This window comes from Scardinius erythrophthalmus (assembly GCF_964197995.2).
Source record: "Scardinius erythrophthalmus genome assembly, chromosome: 2".
NCBI classification, from domain to species: Eukaryota; Metazoa; Chordata; class Actinopteri; order Cypriniformes; family Leuciscidae; genus Scardinius; species Scardinius erythrophthalmus.
The window spans coordinates 2,661,463-2,683,829 of NC_138222.1; the positions used below are offsets into that span (position 1 = coordinate 2,661,463).

The 22,367-nt window shown below is 38.3% G+C and overlaps 1 protein-coding gene across 1 annotated transcript; it reads left to right on the forward strand.

The window, feature by feature from the left end:
- Positions 1–10,219: 10,219 nt before the first annotated feature.
- snai3 (snail family zinc finger 3) lies at positions 10,220–17,582 on the forward strand. Its single transcript, XM_081355890.1, has 3 exons — positions 10,220–10,428; positions 13,697–14,155; positions 17,228–17,582. The coding sequence occupies exons 1-3, from the start codon at positions 10,350–10,352 to the stop codon at positions 17,407–17,409; spliced, it is 720 nt and encodes a 239-aa protein (XP_081212016.1). The 5' UTR covers positions 10,220–10,349; the 3' UTR covers positions 17,410–17,582.
- The last annotated feature ends 4,785 nt before the right edge of the window (positions 17,583–22,367 follow it).

Sequence of the window (22,367 nt, forward strand, 5' to 3'; positions counted from 1 at the left end):
GAAAATATTTTGTCTTATGGCCAATGTGAGCTTCACATAGAAAAAGAGAAGAACATCTCTACTTAAAATATTAAGCATTGTAAAACACAGAGCATTCTGCCTTTTGATTTTGATTATTGATTTTGACAAGCGTTTGATTAACGCTTCAGATTTGAATCTGTTGCTGGGAAGTAAGGGATATTACTCTGTAATGCCATCTGTGCATATATGTATCTTATCTGAGGGGTGATTGTTAATCCATTTATTATTGTCTTTCTTTTTTTTATTATTATTATTTTCTTTATTCATATACACTTGCATATTCATATATCCATACTATGGTATTCATTTACTCATCTTTTGATTCATTTATTCATATTCTTTATTATTCAGATGATCTATTGTTTGTAGTCTATTTTAGATAATCATTTGACTTATTTTTTACCTTACAGTTATATTGAGATCTTACATCTCTATTAGTTTTGTGTTGATTATCTTGTATACACATGCAGAGATGTTTCATGAATGCTGTAAAGGAAATGTTTTGAGATTGTGAATATCTCTGACAGCACTTCAATTGGTTGTTACATTTGCTTCTTTTTTTTTCCCTGGGAGCTGTCATAATATAATAAATTTTAATAAAATAAAGAGAAATAATGTTTTCTATTACATCTTATATCGAGTGATTGTTTTCTTTGTGAGATCATGACAAATGTTTTCTTTTTTCATCATAACAAAATTATTTTTCCCCTGATTTTTGCCAATTTATAAATGTTACTGTACATGTTTACTGTAGCTTTAGTAGTGAATTATGCCAGGCTATATACTCATTCATTTTGTCTGTTCAGATAAAGTTCAAATATGCCTGCCGTGTTTTTAAAAAATATTATAATTGAATTCACTGCTGGATGAGTGGGAGGGAACTTTGGTGTATTTCTTTTTGTTACTTGAATAAAATACAAATATTTTAAACCATTTTAAAAAGTACACTTAAAGGTGACATATTATGCCCCTTTTCACAAGATGTAATATAAATCTATGGTGTCCCCAGAATGTGTCTGTCAAATCTCAGCTCAAAATATCCCCAGATCATTTATTATAGCTTGTCAAATTGCCCCTTTTTGTGTGTGGGCAAAATGCAAGTCCCTTTAAATGCAAATGAGCTGCTGCTCCGCCTCCATTCAGAAGACGGCCGATCCTTTACACAAGCTTCAGATACTCCGGCAATAACAAAACGTTATGACTATAACTATGGATCTATGAGACCGAATGATGACCATCACCGCGGTCTTACCTTGAATTACGCCATTCTGCTAGCTCTCCTCGAGACCTAGTTAACAATGTCAGATGACTGACCCCAAGTGGTTGGTTCCCTATAAAACATCCAGATGAACTGAACACTTCCTGTTGCCTGGAACGCCGTGTGACAAGAAATGTTGACGTCATCATTCGGTCTCATAGATCCATATTTATAGTCATAACTTACGATCTATTTGGACCTAACTCAGACCTTCACCACAGTCTTACCTTGGATGACTGGTGCCATCAAGGTCACGAGGGATGGACACCTCTCCTTTTTTACATCCCTGCTTAGCGGCCAAGACAAGTATTGTGGACCCAAGCGTAACTGGGTCCGCCATACTGACCCTGTAATACCTGGCAAAGGTACAAGGTGAGCTCCATGATGCCGCTGTGCATATGTCCGTGAGTGCCACCCCCTTCAGTGCTGCCCAGGATGTGGCCAGACTCCTGGTTGAATGATCTACCAGGTTCCCTGGGACTGGTAAGCTCTGACTGGAGTATGCTTGTGCAATAGTGTCGACTATCACAGGTGCCGATTTATGTTTCTGCCCAGTGCCAACACTCCATATACCCTCCAAAAACACGCGTCCAGTTTTGTGCAAGTGAAGTAAATCCAGGGATGTGAAGTAACGAATTACAAATACTCACGTTACTGTAATTAAGTAGTTTTTTTCAGAAATTGTACTTTTTAGAGTAGTTTAAAAATTGTGTAATTTTACTTTTACTTGAGTACATTTTAAGTGATGTATCGGTACTTTTACTCCACTATTTTCCTTCTGTTTGTGGTCGTTACTCGTTACATGCTTGTTTTAATTTTATTTTTATCCATCAACGTCATTGGATCAAGTAATCGGTCTCATGACTGTCATCAAATCAAATGAAGCATAGAAAACTATATAGCCTACCTCCTGTTACTCGTGACTGCTGTGGAAGTGCATTCTTCAAGAATCAATTCAATCCAGATATCAGCATCTTCCTCTAATATGCTAAGGTACATTTACATTTCTGCTTAATATGATATTTATATAGGCTGGCCTGTCTACAGGGCCTAACATTTGGTGTGAGGTTGGGGGTATTGCGTGACGAATTCAATTCCCGTTCCCATTTACTTCACAATAGAGAGATGCACGTCACGATCTGTGCACTGCCGCGTCTCGCGCTTGCCATGCCGCCATATTCAGTAGGCCTATCAGTGAACCATCACCTTATGAACCATGGCGTTAACCTGAACTACGGTTCTGTCAGTGCGTGACTACAGCTCGTTAATAAACAATGTTTTTTGATTGATCCATTTCATACAATCCGTCTTCATTTGGCACGTGCACTTGCGCAAAAACATTTTTCATGTTCAACTTTTTTTGTGTGTGTGTGTGGATGCTGCTGATATAACAGCTTCGCCGAGACTACAAAGAGACATGCATTTGTTTGTGTGTGTATGTGTGTGTGTTTGTTTCTTATGTAAAACTTCCTGGATATAACTTCTATTTAATGCACAATTTTCCTTACAAGTTATATTATCAGCATTACAATGTGAGTAAATGTAGCCATGTAAAATGTAAGGGATGATGCCACCCTTCTAGAACAATGTGCATTTACGTTTAAATTGTAACATATTCAGTAGCATGGAATTACAATGTAATTAGTGTTAGCCTACTATTTTAGCCTTTTTCAGTGCATTAGGTGAGGTAATCTGATAATATTAGTGATTCTCATTTATCAAAACTTTTGAGTTCAAGATTATCAAGATTTTTGAGTTCTTTGCGCAGTTATGAACATTGATATTTTATGTGCAACAATAGCATGCTCAGTGGCCTTTCGCCTAATTTTAAAACAAACAATATGATTTAAATGGTGATGAATGTACTGATTTGATGCATTTTAAAAAGATGGATGATAGATATTCTTCAATCTTTCTAACAAAGAACAAAATATAATGTCAATTACAGCATGTACAATGTATTTTTTTATTTATAAATTGTAGTGCACAGTGTTTATTATAAGGGGGTAGAATCCGCAGCTCAGTACTCACTACTCACTACTCATGAGTACTTTTAAATAAGCTACTTTTTTAATCTTACTCAAGTAGTTTTTTGGACAAGTACTTTTTACTCCACTCACACTACATTTTTTTGAATGTAATGGTACTTTTACTTGAGTATGTTTTTTCAGTACTCTTTCCACCACTGAGTAAATCTGCCTGCGAGTTGAGAGATTTGTGCTTGTGCATTATTTGGATGCGCTCTCGACATTTGTCATTAAAATAACGCCACAGAAGCGGCCTCAAATAAACTATAAAAAAGGTGAAGATAATCGTGTCTGAAAGCTGCAATCGTTTTTTTATTGGTTAAAATCAATGGAGAATATTTCGTATTTTTCCATTGGTGCTCCCACGGAAAAATACGAGATATTCTCCATTGATGGATCAGCGCCTATGTCTACTATCCAATGTGATAGGTGCTATTTCAAGGCTGGTTGTCCGACACTTTTCTTATCAAAACACACAAACAACTGAGTGTGTGAATGTTGTAACGACTGTGTGTGCTCAATGTATGTGTGAAGTGCTCGAACTGGACATAAGCTAGCAAGATCAAGTCCTGTACAAGAGAGATCAGGGTCAGGTTGAAATGCTGCAAGTTTGATTACTTGATTGATCATGCAATTATTAAGAACCTTAGGCAGGAAAGCCGGGTTCGGTCAAAGAGAGACCCCTGAATAGTCTGCTTTCCAGCTAAGACAGTCTTCACTTACTGTTTAAGAATGTAACTCACCCACTCTTTTCTCTCCTGAGAAGGGAACGAGACGCTGCGTCTAGAATCAACACTTTGGGGAACGAAATGCTCACTGCGCCACACTGAGAGATATATGCCCTGGTGTGAAGCAATCTGGCACACTCAAGACAAGAGAACTTGTGAACCCGGTGTAGAGGGTAGATCCAGACTGTAATGTTTTATGAAGGTGTGTGGGGAGGCCCAGCCTGCGGCATCACAGACCTCATGAAGGGAAACTCCTGCTAGCAGAGCTTTAGAGGAAGCCACTTCTCTGGTTGAGTGGGCTCTTATTAGAAGAGGCGAAGGCAAGCTGCGCGCCTCGTAAGCTGAATAAATAGGTTCTTTGAACATAGGCCTCCAGGGCTCGGACTGGGCATAATAAATGTAGCTTAGCTTGCTCATCCGACACATGTGGTGGAGGATGGAATGCCTGAAGAATTATAGACCGTGCCACATTTGTCGGCACCTTAGGCACATAGCCGGGACTAGGGTGGAGAATGGCCCTTACTCTGCCAGGAGCTAACTCGAGGCAAGAGGGAGCAATGGATAGCGCCTGCAGGTCCCCGACTCTTTTTAGGGACGTAATGGCGAGCAGGAAGGCTTCCTTTAAAGATACAGATTTCTCAGACACCTCATCCAAGGGTTCGAAGGGTGCCAGGGATAACCCCTCAAGAACCACAGCCAGGTCCCACGTGGGGACCCTGGGCTGGATGACAGGCCTCATCCTCCTAGCTCCACGAAGGAAACGTACTATAAGTGGGTGTCTCCCCAAGGTGCCCACCCTTAGAGGCGAGTGGAAGGCAGCTACAGCCGCCACATAGACCTTAAGCGTGGACGGGGAGAGGCCGTCAGAGAAGCGACTCTGCAGGAACTCCAGCACTGAAGCTACTGGGCAGTTAACTGGGTCAAACAGATGTTCTCTGCACCATAAGTTGAATACATTTAATTTTAATGCATACAGTTTCCTCGTGCAGGGGGCTCTAGAGTTTAAGATGGTCTCAACAACCTCAGTTGAGAGACCAGCATTTACGAGTTGGTCCCCCGTCTGGGGCCAGACCCACAGCTTCCACAGCTCCGGCCGAGGGTGAAATACTGTGCCCTCGGCCTGAGAAAAAAGGTCCCTCCTGATCAGGATTTGCCACGGAGGGCCTGCTAGAAGAGCCATGATGTCCGAAAACCATACTCGGACCAGCCAGTACGGGGATACTAGGAGCGAGCAGATCCCGTACTGCCGGACCCTCTCTAGAACCCCTGGGAGCAGAGCGATTGGGGGAAATGCGTACAGGCGTAGCCTTGGCCATGCCTGCACCATGGCATCCAGTCCCAGAGGAGCTGGATGCGTGAGGGAGAACCAGAGCGGACAGTGAGTGTTTTCGTGAGAGGCGAATAGATCCACTTCCGCCTGACCAAACTCCCTCCATATTAACTCCACCGTCTCGGGGTGAAGTCTCCATTCCCCGGGCCTCAGCCCCTGCCTCGACAGGATGTCTGCTCCCACATTCTTGTCCCCGGGAATAAACATTGCTCTGACTGAGAGAAGTTTGCCCTGAGACCACAGAAGAACCTGATGTGCCAATCTGCATAGAGGGTGCGATCGCAGGCCCCCTGTCGATTTATATATGAGACCACCGACGTATTGTCTGTTCGCACTAGAACATGATGGCCTCTGAGGTCCGGAAGGAAATATTTGAGGGCCAGAAATACTGCCAGCATCTCCAGGCAATTGATGTGCCATGAAAGATGATGGTCCTTCCAGAGACCCCTGGTGTAGCGGCCTTCCACCCCAGCCGGTGAGGGATGCATCCGTGGTAAAAAAATGTCTCTGACACGGTGCCCCCAACACAGGACCTTGGGACAGGAACAACAGTTTCTTCCACATGACCAAAGAACGAAGGCATCTGCGGGTTACTTTGATTGTGCGAAATGAGTTCCTCCTCGGGGAAAACCCTCTGGTCCTGAGCCACCACTGCAGGGTCCTCATATACAGCAGGCCAAAAGGAATCACGTTAGACGCTGCTGCCAGGAGACCCAAAACCCTTTGAAAGTGTTTGACAGTGATGGCCTGGCCTAGCTTGATACTCGTTACTATGGTCAAGATGGTGTTTATACGAACAGCAGACAACTATGCCCGCATCGGTTCAATACCCTGAGATCTATAATAGGATGTAACCCCCCATCCTTCTTGGGAACTATGAAGTACTGGCTGTTGAACCCGGCCTCCCTCTCTTGAGGAGGAACCTGCTCTATGGCTTCCTTTGTTAAGAGGGACTGAACTTCTTGTTCCATGACCTAACCCTGGTGGACGATACTCAAACTGAATTCTGAACCCCTTTTCCACTGTGCGCAGGACCCACTAAGATATAAATCAAAGACCTTTCCAGGTGTCTAGATAATCTACTAGAGTCTCTCTCTCAAGACTGACATCTGGTGTTATATTTGGGATTTCGGTGACCTGAAGTGGTTGACTGGCAGGAACTAACCGATTTAATTTTTCTACAGGCCTTGTGAGAGGAAGCGAACTTGACAGGGCAGCAATATTTTCAGGCGGACACTACGATTTGTGTTGGCTGGAAACCGATGCGTCCCGAAGCGCACTTAGCAGCGGGAGGCAAACATCGATTTCCTGAGGGCTCCGCGAAGGAGCGAGCTGTTGGTGCTCGAACGCGGGGGGGACCACCCTCAGAGGCCTGCACATCGCGTCACAACCTCTTTGCCGAAGACTTCCTCACTTGGATGACAGTCCTCAGATCTGCCTTTGGCTTGGAAGACTTTCGCTGAGGGTGTTGACTTCGGCTCCAGGCCTTTTGTGGGGGAGCACGAGAGGCAACACTCTCCTTCTCCTTCTGCTGCTGCAGGTATGAGGAGCTGGCGGCTGCCTCGTGGGACTGCCCCCTGGCAGCAGAAGGAAGGCCCTGTCCTTGTCCCCGATGCCCGACAGATTCAGCCACAGATGTCTCTCCGTAGCTACCAAAGCTGCCATGGAGCGACCAATGGCGTGGGCCGTCTCCTTGGTAGCCCGGAGAGACAAGTCGACCGCTCAACGCATTTCCTTTATGTCGCTGAGGGTGACCTCCCCACTGTCATCCACCTCTTTGAAGAGGTCGGCCTGGTATGCCTGCAGAAGCCCCATCGTGTGCAGGCATGCACAAGCCCGACCTGCCGCCATATATGCCTTCCCATCCAAAGCCGATGTTGTACGGCAGGGCTTGGAGGGAAGCGCCGGTGCTCTCAGGGACAATGCCACGGGTTGAAGAGGTGTTTGCATCCTATCTCTTGCCCGATGCTGCATCGTCCCTTCAACCCGTGGCATCGTCCCATAGCCCTTCTCTTTCGAACCCATGATCGAAGCATAGATGTGAATATTGTCGAAAGTTGTGAAGAGAAGGGCTTGTTCCACAATCTTGACACCTCGGTGTGGAGATTGGTGAAAAATGGGAGGCTCCGGCGCGAAGGCTGTGCCTGGGCTTGCAGGAAACGTTCATCGAGTTCGCTTTTTTTTAGTCGCTTCCTGCTTTTCTGGCGGCCAAACGATGTTTAACTTAGCCACTGCCCTGGTCACAACCTCCAGCAGCTCCTCAAAGGCAGGAGGACCAATGGAGCTGGCCACTGAATGTTGAGAAAGGGCAGAAGCTGTCTTAACATCATCAGAAAGATTTTGAACAACTCACTGTGTTTCTGTCCACCGGCATTTTGTCAGTCAAAAATAGTCGATCTCCGTAACAGGGAGGAGAGTAAAGATGGAAAGCTCCTAAAGCTTAGTTCAATATAAATTCACGGAAAATGTGTTGTTTTCTCGTTAGTGAAAATCAATATTGACCTTGTATTTGAAAAAGGATCCTCATATAAGAAACAATACTAAAATTCAGAGTCAGTTCATTTGCATTTTTGACTGTCAAAATGTCGGCGGACACAGCTACAGTGAGTGAGTTTTTCAAAATCTTTCTTTTTAGTAAACTCTGTGTACACAAACAATGTTCTCAATGCTGGAGTTCATGTGTAGAGCCCCTGGTGATACTTTGAGCAAAGTTTCATGTTGAATCGAGCCTCCTTAAAAATAGTGATTTTTGATGCTATCATAAAAGTGCCCCATTCACTCCCATTCACAAGGCATTTTAACATAAAACGAAAATACGGTCAAACTTAAAAGTGGCATTTCCATTCTAATAATGCTTTTAATCGAAAGTTTTCCTCGGGTAGATTAACAAAAAGAGCCTAGGTTGCATTTTGGCGAGAGTTACTTTTTAACTTGCTCTACTTTATAAATTAATGATGTGTTATTCTGGCCAGTGTGGAACAATTATGTTTTGAGACCAACTTGATCAAAACTGTAAACATAAAATTACAATGTTATATTTTAATGCCTTTTAGTTTGTTCTTGTTAGCAAAGGTTTGGCGGACACACGTCAAGTGTTTTGCTCATACAATCTCTTTCTTCCAGGGAGCAACAAAAGGTGAATGTTAGTGACTTTTTCTTCATCACATCTTTTCTTTCCATATAATGAAAGTAAATGAAATGCTGTGATTCTTGCCTGACATCTCCATGCATGGAAGAAAATCATATAAGTTTAAAAACAACGTGAGGATGAGTGTATCTTAACATTTGGATGAATTATCCTTTTAACAAACTGTTAAAATAAATAAAAAATAGATGCACATGTGAGTACACTAATGGTACACTAGATGGCGACATCGAATACAGATGTAGACTCAACCTTCCTATCTCAAATGCACAATTTAATTTATCAAAACATTTCTCCGAGAAAAAAAAAATAGATGATATGTTTTTTACATGGTCCACATTCTGTTTTGTTAAACCCTCATTACCCACTGGTTGCATAATGACCAGAATCTCACACACACACACTTACAAACACACACTCACTCACACACTATCACACACACACCCACACGCAAACTCTCTCTCTCTCTCTCTCTCTCTCTCTCTCTCTCTCTCTCACACACACACACACACACACACACACACACACTGTCTGTAATGTTTTTTTAGGGCTGTTTTATGAATTTCTATATTTATTTCCAATTTTATTGGCAATTGAATTTGTGTTTAATTAAATAGAGATCAATTTAAACACAGTGCACTTTCAGTAGGCCTACGGCTATAAAAGTCACGCAAAAATGATATTCAGTCACAATAGACGCTTTTATTAGGCTATTATAAATAATCATACAAACAGTATAGTATTATCATTGTGATACTTTAAAGTTGTTCAAGCCGCGACGAAAAAAAAAATAGAAACGTCGTCGCGAAAAAGAGTCTTCGCGTGTCGCGTCGGGTCACGAAAGTGATTGAGGAGCGTATAATTATTTTGAACAAAAAAAAATTAAAAATAGTAAATTGCTTAGGCTACCACAGTAAATTCATGCACAAACCCATTCAGCGGTGCGACAGGTTAAGATCAGTAGCCTACTTTGTTTAGGGATGTTGCGTTATTAATTTGTAACAGACAAATATGGGACGATTAGATTTAGGCTAGGCTTTATCAAGTTTGAGAGTTTTGTGTGACAGAGTTACTGAAGTCCTTAATATGTTGCATGTTACAACATCATCTGGTCTCCCTTGTGGAAAAAAAACATATAATGAGGTGCAAGTTAAATAAATTATAGCCTAAACTCTTTAAATAAATTGTTATCATGGTCTCTATTTTCCGATAAAGCAAAATGCATTAAGCAGACATAAGCTGTCAGATTTAACTAATTAACTATTCTTTTTTAACCTTTACATTTCAAGCAGATTTTAGACGTTTCAGTGGGACATTTGTTGGGATAGAACAATACAATAAAGCAAAATATTATCATTTATTTTATTCTAGGCCTACCTATTCATAGGCTACATTAAATGATTCGCCACATTTTAAGCATTGAACATCATGTAACGTTATGTCTAAAGTATAAGTCTGAACTAAGCTATTGCTTTCGATCTTTTCCTCAGTGAGTTGTCTAAAAGAGAGTGAGGGGAAAAAACAAAAGAACATGTGATGATGTTTCATCAAAACAAAGTTGTGTTGTTTTGATCGCGCGCGTGCACCTGTTTGCTGCGGAATGCCGCGACACACTTGGCCCCGCCCATTTACACTTGTCCTTCCATTCTGATTGGTTGATCCAGCTGTCCGTCTAGCTCTATCTGCACCTGACTCTCTCTTCTCTTCTTTACTCGAGAATGTGGCGCTAAAAACAGCCTTTAAACATCAGCTATTTATTCAACACTCAACATCTCACGCTTAAAGCTCGTGCTCGTGGCCAGAAGGCAAACCTGGTCTCCTTTTAAAGACCCGAAATACGATGCCCAGATCTTTCCTGGTGAAGAAACATCTCACGAACAAGAAGCCTGACTATGGAGTGCTGGACTCAAAGAAACACGGTAACTTATTTCCAGACTCGGACTAAAATACTACATTTGTCACTCAGGCTTATTAATTAAAGATGTTTGTTCTGTACCTAATATAACTATTTGTTTGTTTGTTTCATAGTTGGGTTATTATCATTTATATTATATCATTTCGATATTTGCATAGGCTACATTACGATTTTTAACAAATCTTTTTTCGCAGAAATAACATTGGATAATAAAATTCACTTTTTTTGGTTAATTTGAAAGGTATAAATTAAATAGTAGTTTTGAATTATTATGATTTAATACAATTCTGAAAGTACAAATCTTACAGTTTAACGTGGACAATATCACAGATGTTTTGTGTGTAAAAATATAGTGCAAAAATATCTGTAAATGAATATTTACTTATAGTAGTCTTTCAGTTTGTGTTGGATGTAATTGAAAATGCATGCATGGTAATTCTACAAGTTTTGAGATATATACAGCCTGTCACTGTTTAAAATGTGTCAGCTAGATTCACTACATGCTTGTATGATCAGCTATAGATGTTTTATCCGTCATGATGAGGAGATAATGAGAGAAGGATGAAGATATGAGTTTAGCAGGTGCAGAATCTCTGACAAAAGAGCGGCTCGTTGAACTCTTATTCTCTGGGTTAGAAGAGCTGAAGAGGGATAAACTAGAGCAGGAACCAAACTATTATTATTCAACAGTATCTTAGAGAGAGATTAGAAATAAGAAAAAGAGGAATAGACAGTATAGTAACTAAAGAGAGAGTTATTTTTTGACAAAAGTCTGTATTTGGCTGCTTGGGAAATCCATTGGCTCAACTAACTATAACTTGCATTTTGTTTTAACAAAGCCTTAGCCATTTATTTTTATAGTATTATTTTGTTCCCTTGCTGTTTTTATTTCTTCCACTGATGATCTTCTCTGACAAAATGAATAAGGTTTCATTTGTTAACATTAATTATCTGCAACATGAACTGAACAACTAAAACATTTGATAATCTTACCATATGTTAATTTCAGTATTTACTAATACATTATTAAAATCAAAAGTTGTATCTGTTAATATTTATTTATTACAATCAACAGTTGTATTATCATAAACTAACATTAATAAAGGTTTTTATTAATAGGTAGGCCTAACTAATGAATTGCTCATTGTTGGTTAATTTTAGTTAATGTGTTAACTACCATTAACTAATGGAACCTTGTTACGTTGTTATTTTTATGTTACCATAAAAAATAATTTTGCCACAGGAGAAAAGGTACAAATATGAGAAAAGAACAAAAACTTATCCGTGTTTTTCTGTCACAAAAAGGCAATCTAGTTTTAAGTTTTATTTTAAAATGCTAAAAAAATGCATAGGAAAACAATAATCTGACAGGAAAAAGCACTGACTACAACATAATTCGTTATTGATATTTTGTTGGTTCTCTCTTGTTTTTGCATGTGTTCATAATTTCTTTGAATGGCAGATGCACAATTTGATATTTTTCACTGTGTTAATATCACAAATAAAGCAAACAAATTAGGGTGAAGATGTACATTTCCCCAGGCCTATTTGTTTTCATATACAAGTTAAATTTATTGTGTTTAAATAATAAATATCCACCTTATTTTGCAATGCGGATGTAAGCGTGCGAGACTTCTGATTCATCATAGGACTTATGAGAAGAAAGACTAAATGGAGTAAATGTAAAATTATTTGTGCAACAAACCACACTCAGAAAAATAGTTTGGGTCAAATATGGACAGACCCAACCATTAGTTCAAATGTAAAACAAATAAATAAATAAAAACCCTTTTTTAACTCAACGGTTGGGTTTGTCCATATTTGACTGTTGAAACAACCCAGCAATTTTTAGAGAAAAGTAATAATAATAATAGAGTAATAATTGCACTTTTTATGACTGTAAACTATTCTATGGCAGTAAAGTACAATACCGGCAGCATTTTGCACATTACAGAGATCCTTATTACCGCACACAGAAGAGACTTTTCCAATGCCAAGATTCATGGACCCATTTTCACAGCCAGTTGGTGAACATGTTTGAGTCAAATATTCATCTCAGCTGTTGATTTAAAAAATTTATTTAAAGTCCCCCTCTGGTGAAAATCCAACGTTTAATGTAGTTTATGTGTCTATGTGGTGTTTTTAATGTGCTTTAAGACAAACCATGTGTAAGTTCATAAGTCGACAGCATTGCTGAGTATTTCCTCCTTAAAACTGCAGTGAACCAAAGACAGTCTCAAAAACACGCTTTGAAATCGCTGGTGTTTCTGACGTCACAAACTACCTTGTAACCAATCAGGGGTGCGTTTCCCGAAAGCATCGTTGGCCAACTATGGTCGCAAGTTCATCGCAATGTCCATTGAACTCTATTGGTAACGACGGAACTTGCGACCATAGTTGGCCAACGATGCTTTCGGGAAACGCACCCCAGATCAACGTGTGATCGTCAACCAGTGGATCTCTGAGCTGAGTGAGTGAGTGGAGGCGGGCTCATTTGCATATTCATAGAACCACGAATACTAAATGAGGTGTAGAGTTACATTCCAGATATTTTAAGGCATGAAGAATTTAAGGAAAAAACACTTAAATGTGTAATTTTGGTGATTAAAGATTAGTTTTAAGGGATATAATTGACTACAGGGGGACTTTAAATTTTAAACCTAACGGTTGGGTTTGACCATATTTGACCCAAACATGGTGTGAAACAACCCAGCATTTTTTAGAGTGAGTTCATGATTACGATAAAGAAAAAGCGGATGACACCAGAAGCCTCGCACATTACACTTGCTCTTATGTTAAATCTAAGGTGGATAATGGGAAATCAATCATGTTTAAAGGCACATTTTATTATTTCAGGCTCCAGGGTTAACCAGTTGAGAAATAATCTGGTAACACTTTACAATAACGTTCATTAGTTAACATTAGTTAACTACCTTAGTTAACATGAACTAAGAATGAACAATACTTCTGCAGCATTTATTAATCTTAGTTAATGAACATTTCAACATTTACTAATACGTTATTAAAATCAAAGGTTGTATTTGTTAACATTAGTTAATGCACCGTGAACTAACATGAACAAAGATTAATAAATACTGTAACAAATGTATTGCTCTTGTTAGTTGATGTTAGTAAATACATTAACTAATCGACCTTATATATTGTGTCACAAATAATATTTGGGAATTATAGAGATTTATTTAAAAGTTGACCAATGGACTCAGGTTATGTTATAAGAACGATCTGATCATGTGCATTACATATCTCCACAGATGTGATTCATATTGAATCTTCAAGCTCCAAACTCAAAGCACTGAATCCTCACGAGACTCTGTGTCCTTCGGGATTGAGCTCGACTTTACGGATGAACCCGATCAGCTCAGGGATGTACGTTCCTCCACAGAACCCGGTTCTGGGTCTCTCTTTCCCTTTCCCTGTGACGTCCAGTCCTCTTTCAGATCCACGCTCATTCCCGCTTTCCCAAAGAGTCCTTCAGGATGGCAGTGATGGATGCTTCGACTGCCAGAGAGCGTTCCTGAGCTTCTCCAGTCTGACGGACCAGAGGCAGTGCCAGAGGTTCTTCATCTGCAAGTTCTGCGAGAAGGAGTACGTGAGTCTGGGAGCGCTGAAGATGCACATCCGCACACACACTCTGCCGTGTGTGTGTAAGCTGTGCGGGAAGGCCTTCTCCAGGCCCTGGCTGCTTCAGGGACACATTCGCACACACACAGGTACAATCAGACTCGTGGAGGGAAAGCTGTCACTCAAAACATGTGTCGTTTTCTCAACACACATTCTTAAAAATAAAGGTTCTGAAAGGGGATTTTCACAGTGACTTTTATTTGAGAAAAGTGGAGAACTACAAAAAAAAAAAAAAAGAATTCGTTAAATTTACGGTATAAACTGCCAGCTGTGGTTGCCAGAAATTTACAGTAAAAAATACGGTAGCAACATTTTATTTAGGATTTACTGTCGTAACCTAAATTTACAGTAAAAAATATATAATTTACCAATATATTGAAGTACTAATATCTGTTTTATACCATTGTAATACATGACAACCATCAAAACAACAATCAATCATGAATCAAAGCTCATCATAGCAGCTTTTCCACAAACTGAGAAAGTTAATACTAATATATAGAAGCTGCACAGTCATTCACACACACTAAACACCATCATGGTAACACAAGAAAAAATTGCAATAAGCATTAATTTAACAACATTAAATGTAACATGAAACCCTAATGTACATAACTGATTAGAAAAACTATGAAGAAACAGTTATTTCAACAAAAATACATCAGATGTGAAGCGTCACGCAGGGAATTGTGGGAATGTCAATTTACGTTTTCACTTTCTGTTAACCAATTAACAGTTGTTTACCGTTAAAATTACAATATGTATATGCATGACCGTAAATGACAGAGTATTTTAAGTATTTTGCTGCTATGTGAAAAAAATCCAGCAAAATGCGCCGGTGTGTTTGTCGACCCCAGAGGGTTAAAATCACAATATTTTTATTTTATTTTAATATACAAAAATAATCTATACTGTATATGCAAGGAAAAACAAAAAGCTGACAGGAAAAAGCTTAGTATCCGTTATTAATATTTCACTGGTTCTCTCTTTGTGTGAAAGCCTGGACCAAATTATGTTGGACAGTTTGTCAGGTTGCATTGCGTTATTATCACAAATTAAACAAACAAATGGGGTGAAGATGTACTTTTGTCCAGGCATATCTTTTTATATACAAGTTAAAAAAAAATTATATGTCAAGTTAAGTCTGTAAAATTATACATCAGTGGAGTATACAAACCTTTGTCATCTCACCCTTCATTCTTAAAATAAAAGGTTTCAAAAGGGATTTTTGCAAAGAACCTTTTTTTTTTCTTAGTATGAAGAACATTTTTATAATCTAAAGAACATTTCCCCGCTATAAACAATCTTTTGTCCAATGGAAAGGTTTCACGGATGTTAAAGGTTCTTCATGGAGCTGTCGATGCCAATAAAGAACATTATTGGTGGCACTTGTAATGTAATTACACATTACTACATGAACTTACTATAGTAATAACAGTAAATTATGCGTAATTACAAGAAACTAACCCTAAACCGTAACTATTGTAAGTACATGTAGTTAATTAATATTACTTATTTCAATAATCAAACCTTAATAAAGTGTAACCCCTTTATTTTTAAGTGTTCTTTTCATATTTTCTGCTTGTGTGAGAATAGCTGTGTTTCCATCCAAAGTTGCGAACTTAAATTATGCGTAAAATTGTAATATCGCATAAAACATCAAATCATTCTGATCACACACTTCGACTCCGGCGTTTCAGAAACACCAAACCAACATTAGAGACGCTGCGATGCCATTGGTCCGCTGGTTACTCCAGTTATCCAATCACAGCTGACGCTGAGGCGAAGTCACATGAGTTTATTGTTACGCATCGAGAGATTAATTCTGTATATGTGTTTCCATCGTAGTTTATCTGCATGTCTTCATATCGGATAAAAGCTTTAACCACCTCAACAGAGCGCATGAGTGCATCCAGTTTCCACCCTGCATTATTTTTAATGTGAATTCCCAAAATGTGCATAAATAGGTGGGTGGAAACCGTTCGACTATACTACCAAACTCCACAATGATCACAAAAGCTAAATTAATCTAAAGTGAGTCTTTGAACACACCAAAACTTGAGTCAGTTTTCCCTTCCGCAGTCTCTAATCTTGTTCTCATTGTGTTGAGTCTTTAGATATTTCTGTTTTGACAATAAAAATAATAATCTGATGGCAAAAGACATTGGTTTTCACTTCACATCAGGTTTGAAATATGTGAACGCAAATGAGATTTGAAAACGACAGCACAGGGGAAATGTAAAACATACCCAATAATGTCTAATAAATGCTATGCATTATAAAAGTATTTTAATGCATTATAATTATGCAACTTATAATGCATTGATGGTCTGATGAATAATTGTTATAGTTATACGTTATAATATCTATTTATTGTGACACCTTTAGAGCAATTTCAGATGCAACAAGGAATCTGCTAATATTATAATGCAAAAAAACATACTCTAATAATGTCTAATAAACCTTTTATATAATACATTCTAAAAGTATTTTAGTGCATTAATTGTGCACCTTATATTGCAATTAAATGGTAATGCATTATTAAAAAAATAATGCAGTATAGCCTACATAATGAATACCTTTATAATCCATAATACATAAAGGCTTTAAATAAGTGTATTTTCTACAGTTTAAGTAACATTTTCATTTCAGGTGAACCACTTCTAACAGAATGAAAATGATGCATTGTAATTTTGAAACACACAAACACACACACACACAAAACATACTCTAATAATGTCTAATAAACCCTTTATATATAATACATTATAAAAGTATTTTAATGCATAAATTGTGCACCTTATATTGCAATTAAATGGTTTCATTAAGAATTATAAACACAGTTACAATGCATTATATCTATTCATTGCAACACCTTTAGACCAATTTCAGATGCAACAAGGAATCTGCAAATATTATAATGCATTTGAACTTTAGTTTGCAAAAAGTTATTTTTTTTATGAAAAAATCAAATAAAATGCTTTATAACCTCGGGCTACATTATGAATACCTTTATAATGCATTATAGGTAAAGTGTATTTTCTACAGTGTAAGTAACATTTTCATTTCAGGTGAACTAACAGAAGAATGAAAATGATGCATTGTAATTTTGAAAAAAAAAAGAAAGAAAAGTATGTAAAATAAGACTTTACTGTGTCCAGGTGAGAAGCCATTCTCCTGCCCTCACTGCAGTCGTGCGTTCGCTGACCGCTCAAACCTGCGAGCGCATCTACAAACACACTCCGAGATCAAGAAATACCAGTGCAGAAGCTGCTTCAAAACCTTCTCCAGAGTATCCCTCCTGAGCAAACATGAAGAGGCCGGCTGCTGTTCCTCGAGTTAGAGATGCTCAGCAGAACTGCTGTACTGACTGATACACTGAATGCAAACTATAAAGCACAATACACTGTGTGAGTTTGGCCTTGCACATTTTTTTAGTTGTTCTAATGATGAATTTTCAGGTTATGGTTTTGTAATGGAGAAATTTCTAAGCAAACAATAAAATAATATTTTTCTAATAATATAATATGTGTCCTGTTTAGTATAACAGCTGCCATGTGCTTCTTTACCTGCTCACGACACTAAAAAATGCTGGGTTAAAAACAATTTGTTAAAGTCCCCCTGTTGTCAATATTTTATCCCTTAAAACTCATCTTTGATCACCAAAATGACATATTTGAAAACTTTTTCCTTAAAAATAATTCTTTATGGCTTAAAATATCTTGAATGTAACTCGACACTCTTGCCTCATTTAGTATGCATGGTTCTATGAATATGCAAATGAGCCCTGCCTCCACTCACTCCCTCAGCTCAGAGATCCACTGGTTGACGATCACACGTTGATCTGATTGGTTACAAGGTAGTTTGTGACGTCAGAAACACCAGCGATTTCAAAGCGTGTTTTTGAGACTGTCTTTGGTTCACTGCAGTTTTAAGGAGGAAATACTCAGCAATGCTGTCGACTTATGAATTTACACATGCTTTGCACATGCCATACAGAATTACTAGAGTAGCAACACAGGAAATATTAACAATTGAAAGGTGAACATTTATTAATAAGCAAGAACATCCGGAAATGGACAAAAATATAGGCTAGAGTAAAAACAATTTGTGTGAGTGAGAAAAGTGCAGGAAAGAATGAGAACTCGACAGTTATACAGCTTATATAGTTAAATGAATTTGCTTTTTAAAAGTTTAAAATTTCATAACTTACTTTTACGTCCAAATTCGACCATATTTCGCTTATTTTTTTCACCTGCCAACGGACACACTAATAGCACTACGGCCAAAACCATCAGCCAAGAAGCACCGAAAGTTGGGAATCGATAGGATTTTGTCCTCTCCGTTTCACACTGGGTAACACAAAAATTACCCCAGCATGGAAAAAATAACCCCAAAAATGACCCAACAGGCTCAACCCAGAGTGTATGATTGTTGAACTTTTGACTTCACATGCCAAACAAGCCTACTTCCCAGCTCGCACTGTATTAATTAACATGTCTATGTTGAGGGCAGCTGAGGAGAGGAGAATTCTTCGAGGCTAAATAAAACCTACAATGTTTCCCGTTTGTAATTGTGCATGGAAAAAATACTTGTGTATATATATATATATATGTATATATATATATATATATATATATATATATATATATATATATATATATATATATATATATCTGTTTATTGGCAGGTGTATGGAGGTCAGCTGCGGGCCGTAACGGCACCATGGATCTCTGGCTGTGTTCAAAATCACACCTGATACCCTCATTCACTATTCCCTACATTACTCCACTAATATTGAAGGAGTGATGAAAACGAGGAAACAGAAAACACGGATGGACTCTCAGAATCCAGTCATAAAATAGAAATGTACTGTAAAACGCGCAATTCAATGGCATTTTTTGATGAATAAATAAAAAGCATATCAGTATACTTAAATCAAATCGCCATGTAGACTAGTGTCTGTGAATTATAAACCGAAAAAGTCTTCACAGCAGCCCGTCAAAATAAAAGTTTGGTTTAATTTGAAGAAATTGTGACTAGGCTACTAATATTAGGCTACTGTTGTACCATAGAATTTAGCTTTATTTGACTGATTAAAAGTTTGTTTAATTCAACATGATTAAAACATAAATTTAATCAATGTTTTATGCCTTAATTTGATTATCAAAATAAATTAAATACACAGCACAGAATTTAAAAAAATAAAATAAAATAAAAACATTTCATGGAAATAAATGAAATAAAACATTTTTAAAAAAGAAAAATTTATCTTTTTATGAATTCAATTAATTGGGCATGCTTTTTTAGTATTAAAATTGAATTAAACAATTAAAATGGAATTCAGATGACTTAAAACAGAAAGCACAAAATTTGGTCAAATTAAAACCGAATTTGAGAAAAAAAAATTATAATTCATTAAGCCCTAAATTTAATTTTTGTTAAACTTTTAATAAATTTTTCAATGAATTAGATACATGATTTCAATTACGTTTCTGATTACTAAAATGTAATATAACTATTCAAAAGGAGTAAAAAAACGAAAAACAGAATCCAGAAAAAATAAATAGGAAAAAAAACATAAAAAAATAAAGGGATTTCATAGTGCCTTACGTAAGGGTTGCCGCTTTTACATAGTTTGTGCTGTTAATAATAATTTGAAACTGAGCAAACTGGCAGCTCCAGTAGAAATTAAAGGATTTATCTTGAACTCTGTAATTGAAACTGTAAACCTTAATTAATAATCAGTTAAAAAGGCATGTATACCTGTATGATATTACGCTGCACCCACATTGGACCAGCAGTCGTCAGATGATGATGATTATTCAGATGCAGCGCCATCTTCTGGTCAGACACGGGAATTCATTCAGTGCGCGACTCTCACAGTGCATTATGGGTATTCTCTAGCCGTTGAGTGTACATTGGTTGTACACTCGTTATTGCAGTGCATTATGGGATTGAATGAGAGCACTCGATATCGTCCACTATGGTTTCGGACACCACTGCGAATGGCTGTGCGCTATTTAAGGGTGTAGAGGATGATTTCAGACACAGCCTTTGTTTCTATAGTTACCCTTGTTATTGATTACCCACACCTGTGTCTTGTTAGCCTCTTGTTTTCCAATATATACCCCAGTGTTTCACTTGTCTTTGGTCGGTTGTTGTCCTTACATGTGTTTTGTAGGTCTCCTTTCTCTCATCTAAAAGAAACTTAGAGTTTGTCTGATCACTGATTAAAATCAGAATTCTATTTCACTTCACTCAATAAAGCAAATAGAACTTTAAAAATATTGGCAATAAAGCTGAACGTCATTAAAAACTATGATGGATTGAAGCACCCATATTAAGGTCTGTCTCCGTCTGCACGTCTCTCTAGTGTTTTACCATAGTCATGACACAGCAGACACACACTGGAATGTGTTCGTTTATCCGCACTGGAGCCGGCATGACCAAACCTTCACCTCCAACACTAAATTTACATCCGTCTCATTCCTCAGCCGCAGTCCACCGGTCCCACTGTCTGCTAAAGCAATGCTGCTTCAGTGTGCTCTACTTTCACCAGCGCTTTTTAATGTTTATATGAATGAATTGTCTGAACAATTAAGTGACTGTAAGACTGGATGCATGCTGGGTAATATCTTATTCAATCTTATGTATGCTGACAATCTGGTCATTTTTTCTCCAAGTCGTGCTGGCTTTCAACAGCTGCTAAATGTATGCTCTGAGTATGGGATTAAATATGATGTGCGATATAATGCAAAGAAGAGTGTTGCCATGATATGTAGATCAAAAGGGGATAAAGACCTTAATTTTCCAGATTTTTATCTGTCAGGGCAAGTACTAAAACGAAATATTTGCGGCATATCATTAATGATGAAATGTGTGTTGATGACGATATGTATAGGCAGCGCCGAATGTTATATGCCCAAGCTAATATGATGGTGAGAAAGTTTTATGTCAGGTTAAAATAACCCTTTTTAAAGCATACTGTACTTCTTTTTATACTGCTTAAAAAAGTGAGCCTATGTAAGCTTCAGGTTGCCTACAATGACTGTATGAGTATTATAAAAACCCGAGATAGCAGTGCAAGTAATCTTTTTTGTATTTCAACAGTAAAAACCTTTATGACTTTAATGAGAAATTTGATGTATAAACGTATTTGTCGGCTGGATAATTCACAGAATGCTATTATTATGCTGTTGTCAAACCCTATAGGCAAAGTGTGGCAAAGTCTGGAAATAAAGTTGAATTGAATAGTAGCTTAATCTCTGGTTGAGAAAGAGCTGGATAAACTGAAGGCCTGATCCTGTCACTACATGCTCCATGACGTTTCTCCTAACTATAACCACTGTGACTCCACAAAAGTCTATAAATACGCTGTAGTTAGGGTGAGGGAGGCATGGGCTCGGCCCTAAACTGCTTCAGACGGGCCAAAATAGATCGTGAGGCACTATTTCTGACCAGATGAAGAATAAGCCAAGCAGGACGGCTTCTATTCCCGCTTGCCTCTGGAATCCAGAGTTTCCAACTACCCTAATGAGTCAGCGTCTCCGTTTCCACCGGTGTCTGCACACTCCTTCCACTCCTTCCACATTCCTTCCATACTCCTTCATACTCCTTCACGCTTCTTCCATATTCCTTCATACTCCTTCACACTCCTTCACACTCCTTCACATTACTTCACACTCCTTCACACTACTTCCACATTCCTTTACTCTCCTTCATACTCCATCACACTCCTTCACATTACTTCACACTCCTTCACACTCCTTCACATTCCTTCACACTCCTTCACACTCCTTCACACTCCTTCACACTCCTTCACATTACTTCACACTCCTTCACACTCATTCACACTCCTTCACACTCATTCACACTCCTTCCAAATTCCTTCATACTCCTTCACACTCCTTCCATATTTCTTCATACTCCTTCATACTCCTTCATACTCCTTCCATACTCCATCATACTCCTTCCACATTCCTTTACACTCCTTCACACTCATTTATACTCCACCACACTCCTTCACACTCCCTCATACTCCTTCACATTCCTTCCATTCCCCATCACACACCTTCACACTCATTCATTCTCCTTCCATACTCCATCACACTCCTTCACACTCATTCATACTCCTTCCATACTCCATCACACTTCACACTCATTCATACTCCTTCCATACTCCTTCCATACTCCTTCACACTCATTCACACTCATTCATACTCCTTCCATACTCCATCACACTCCTTCACACTCATTCACACTCATTCATACTCCTTCCATACTCCATCACACTTCACA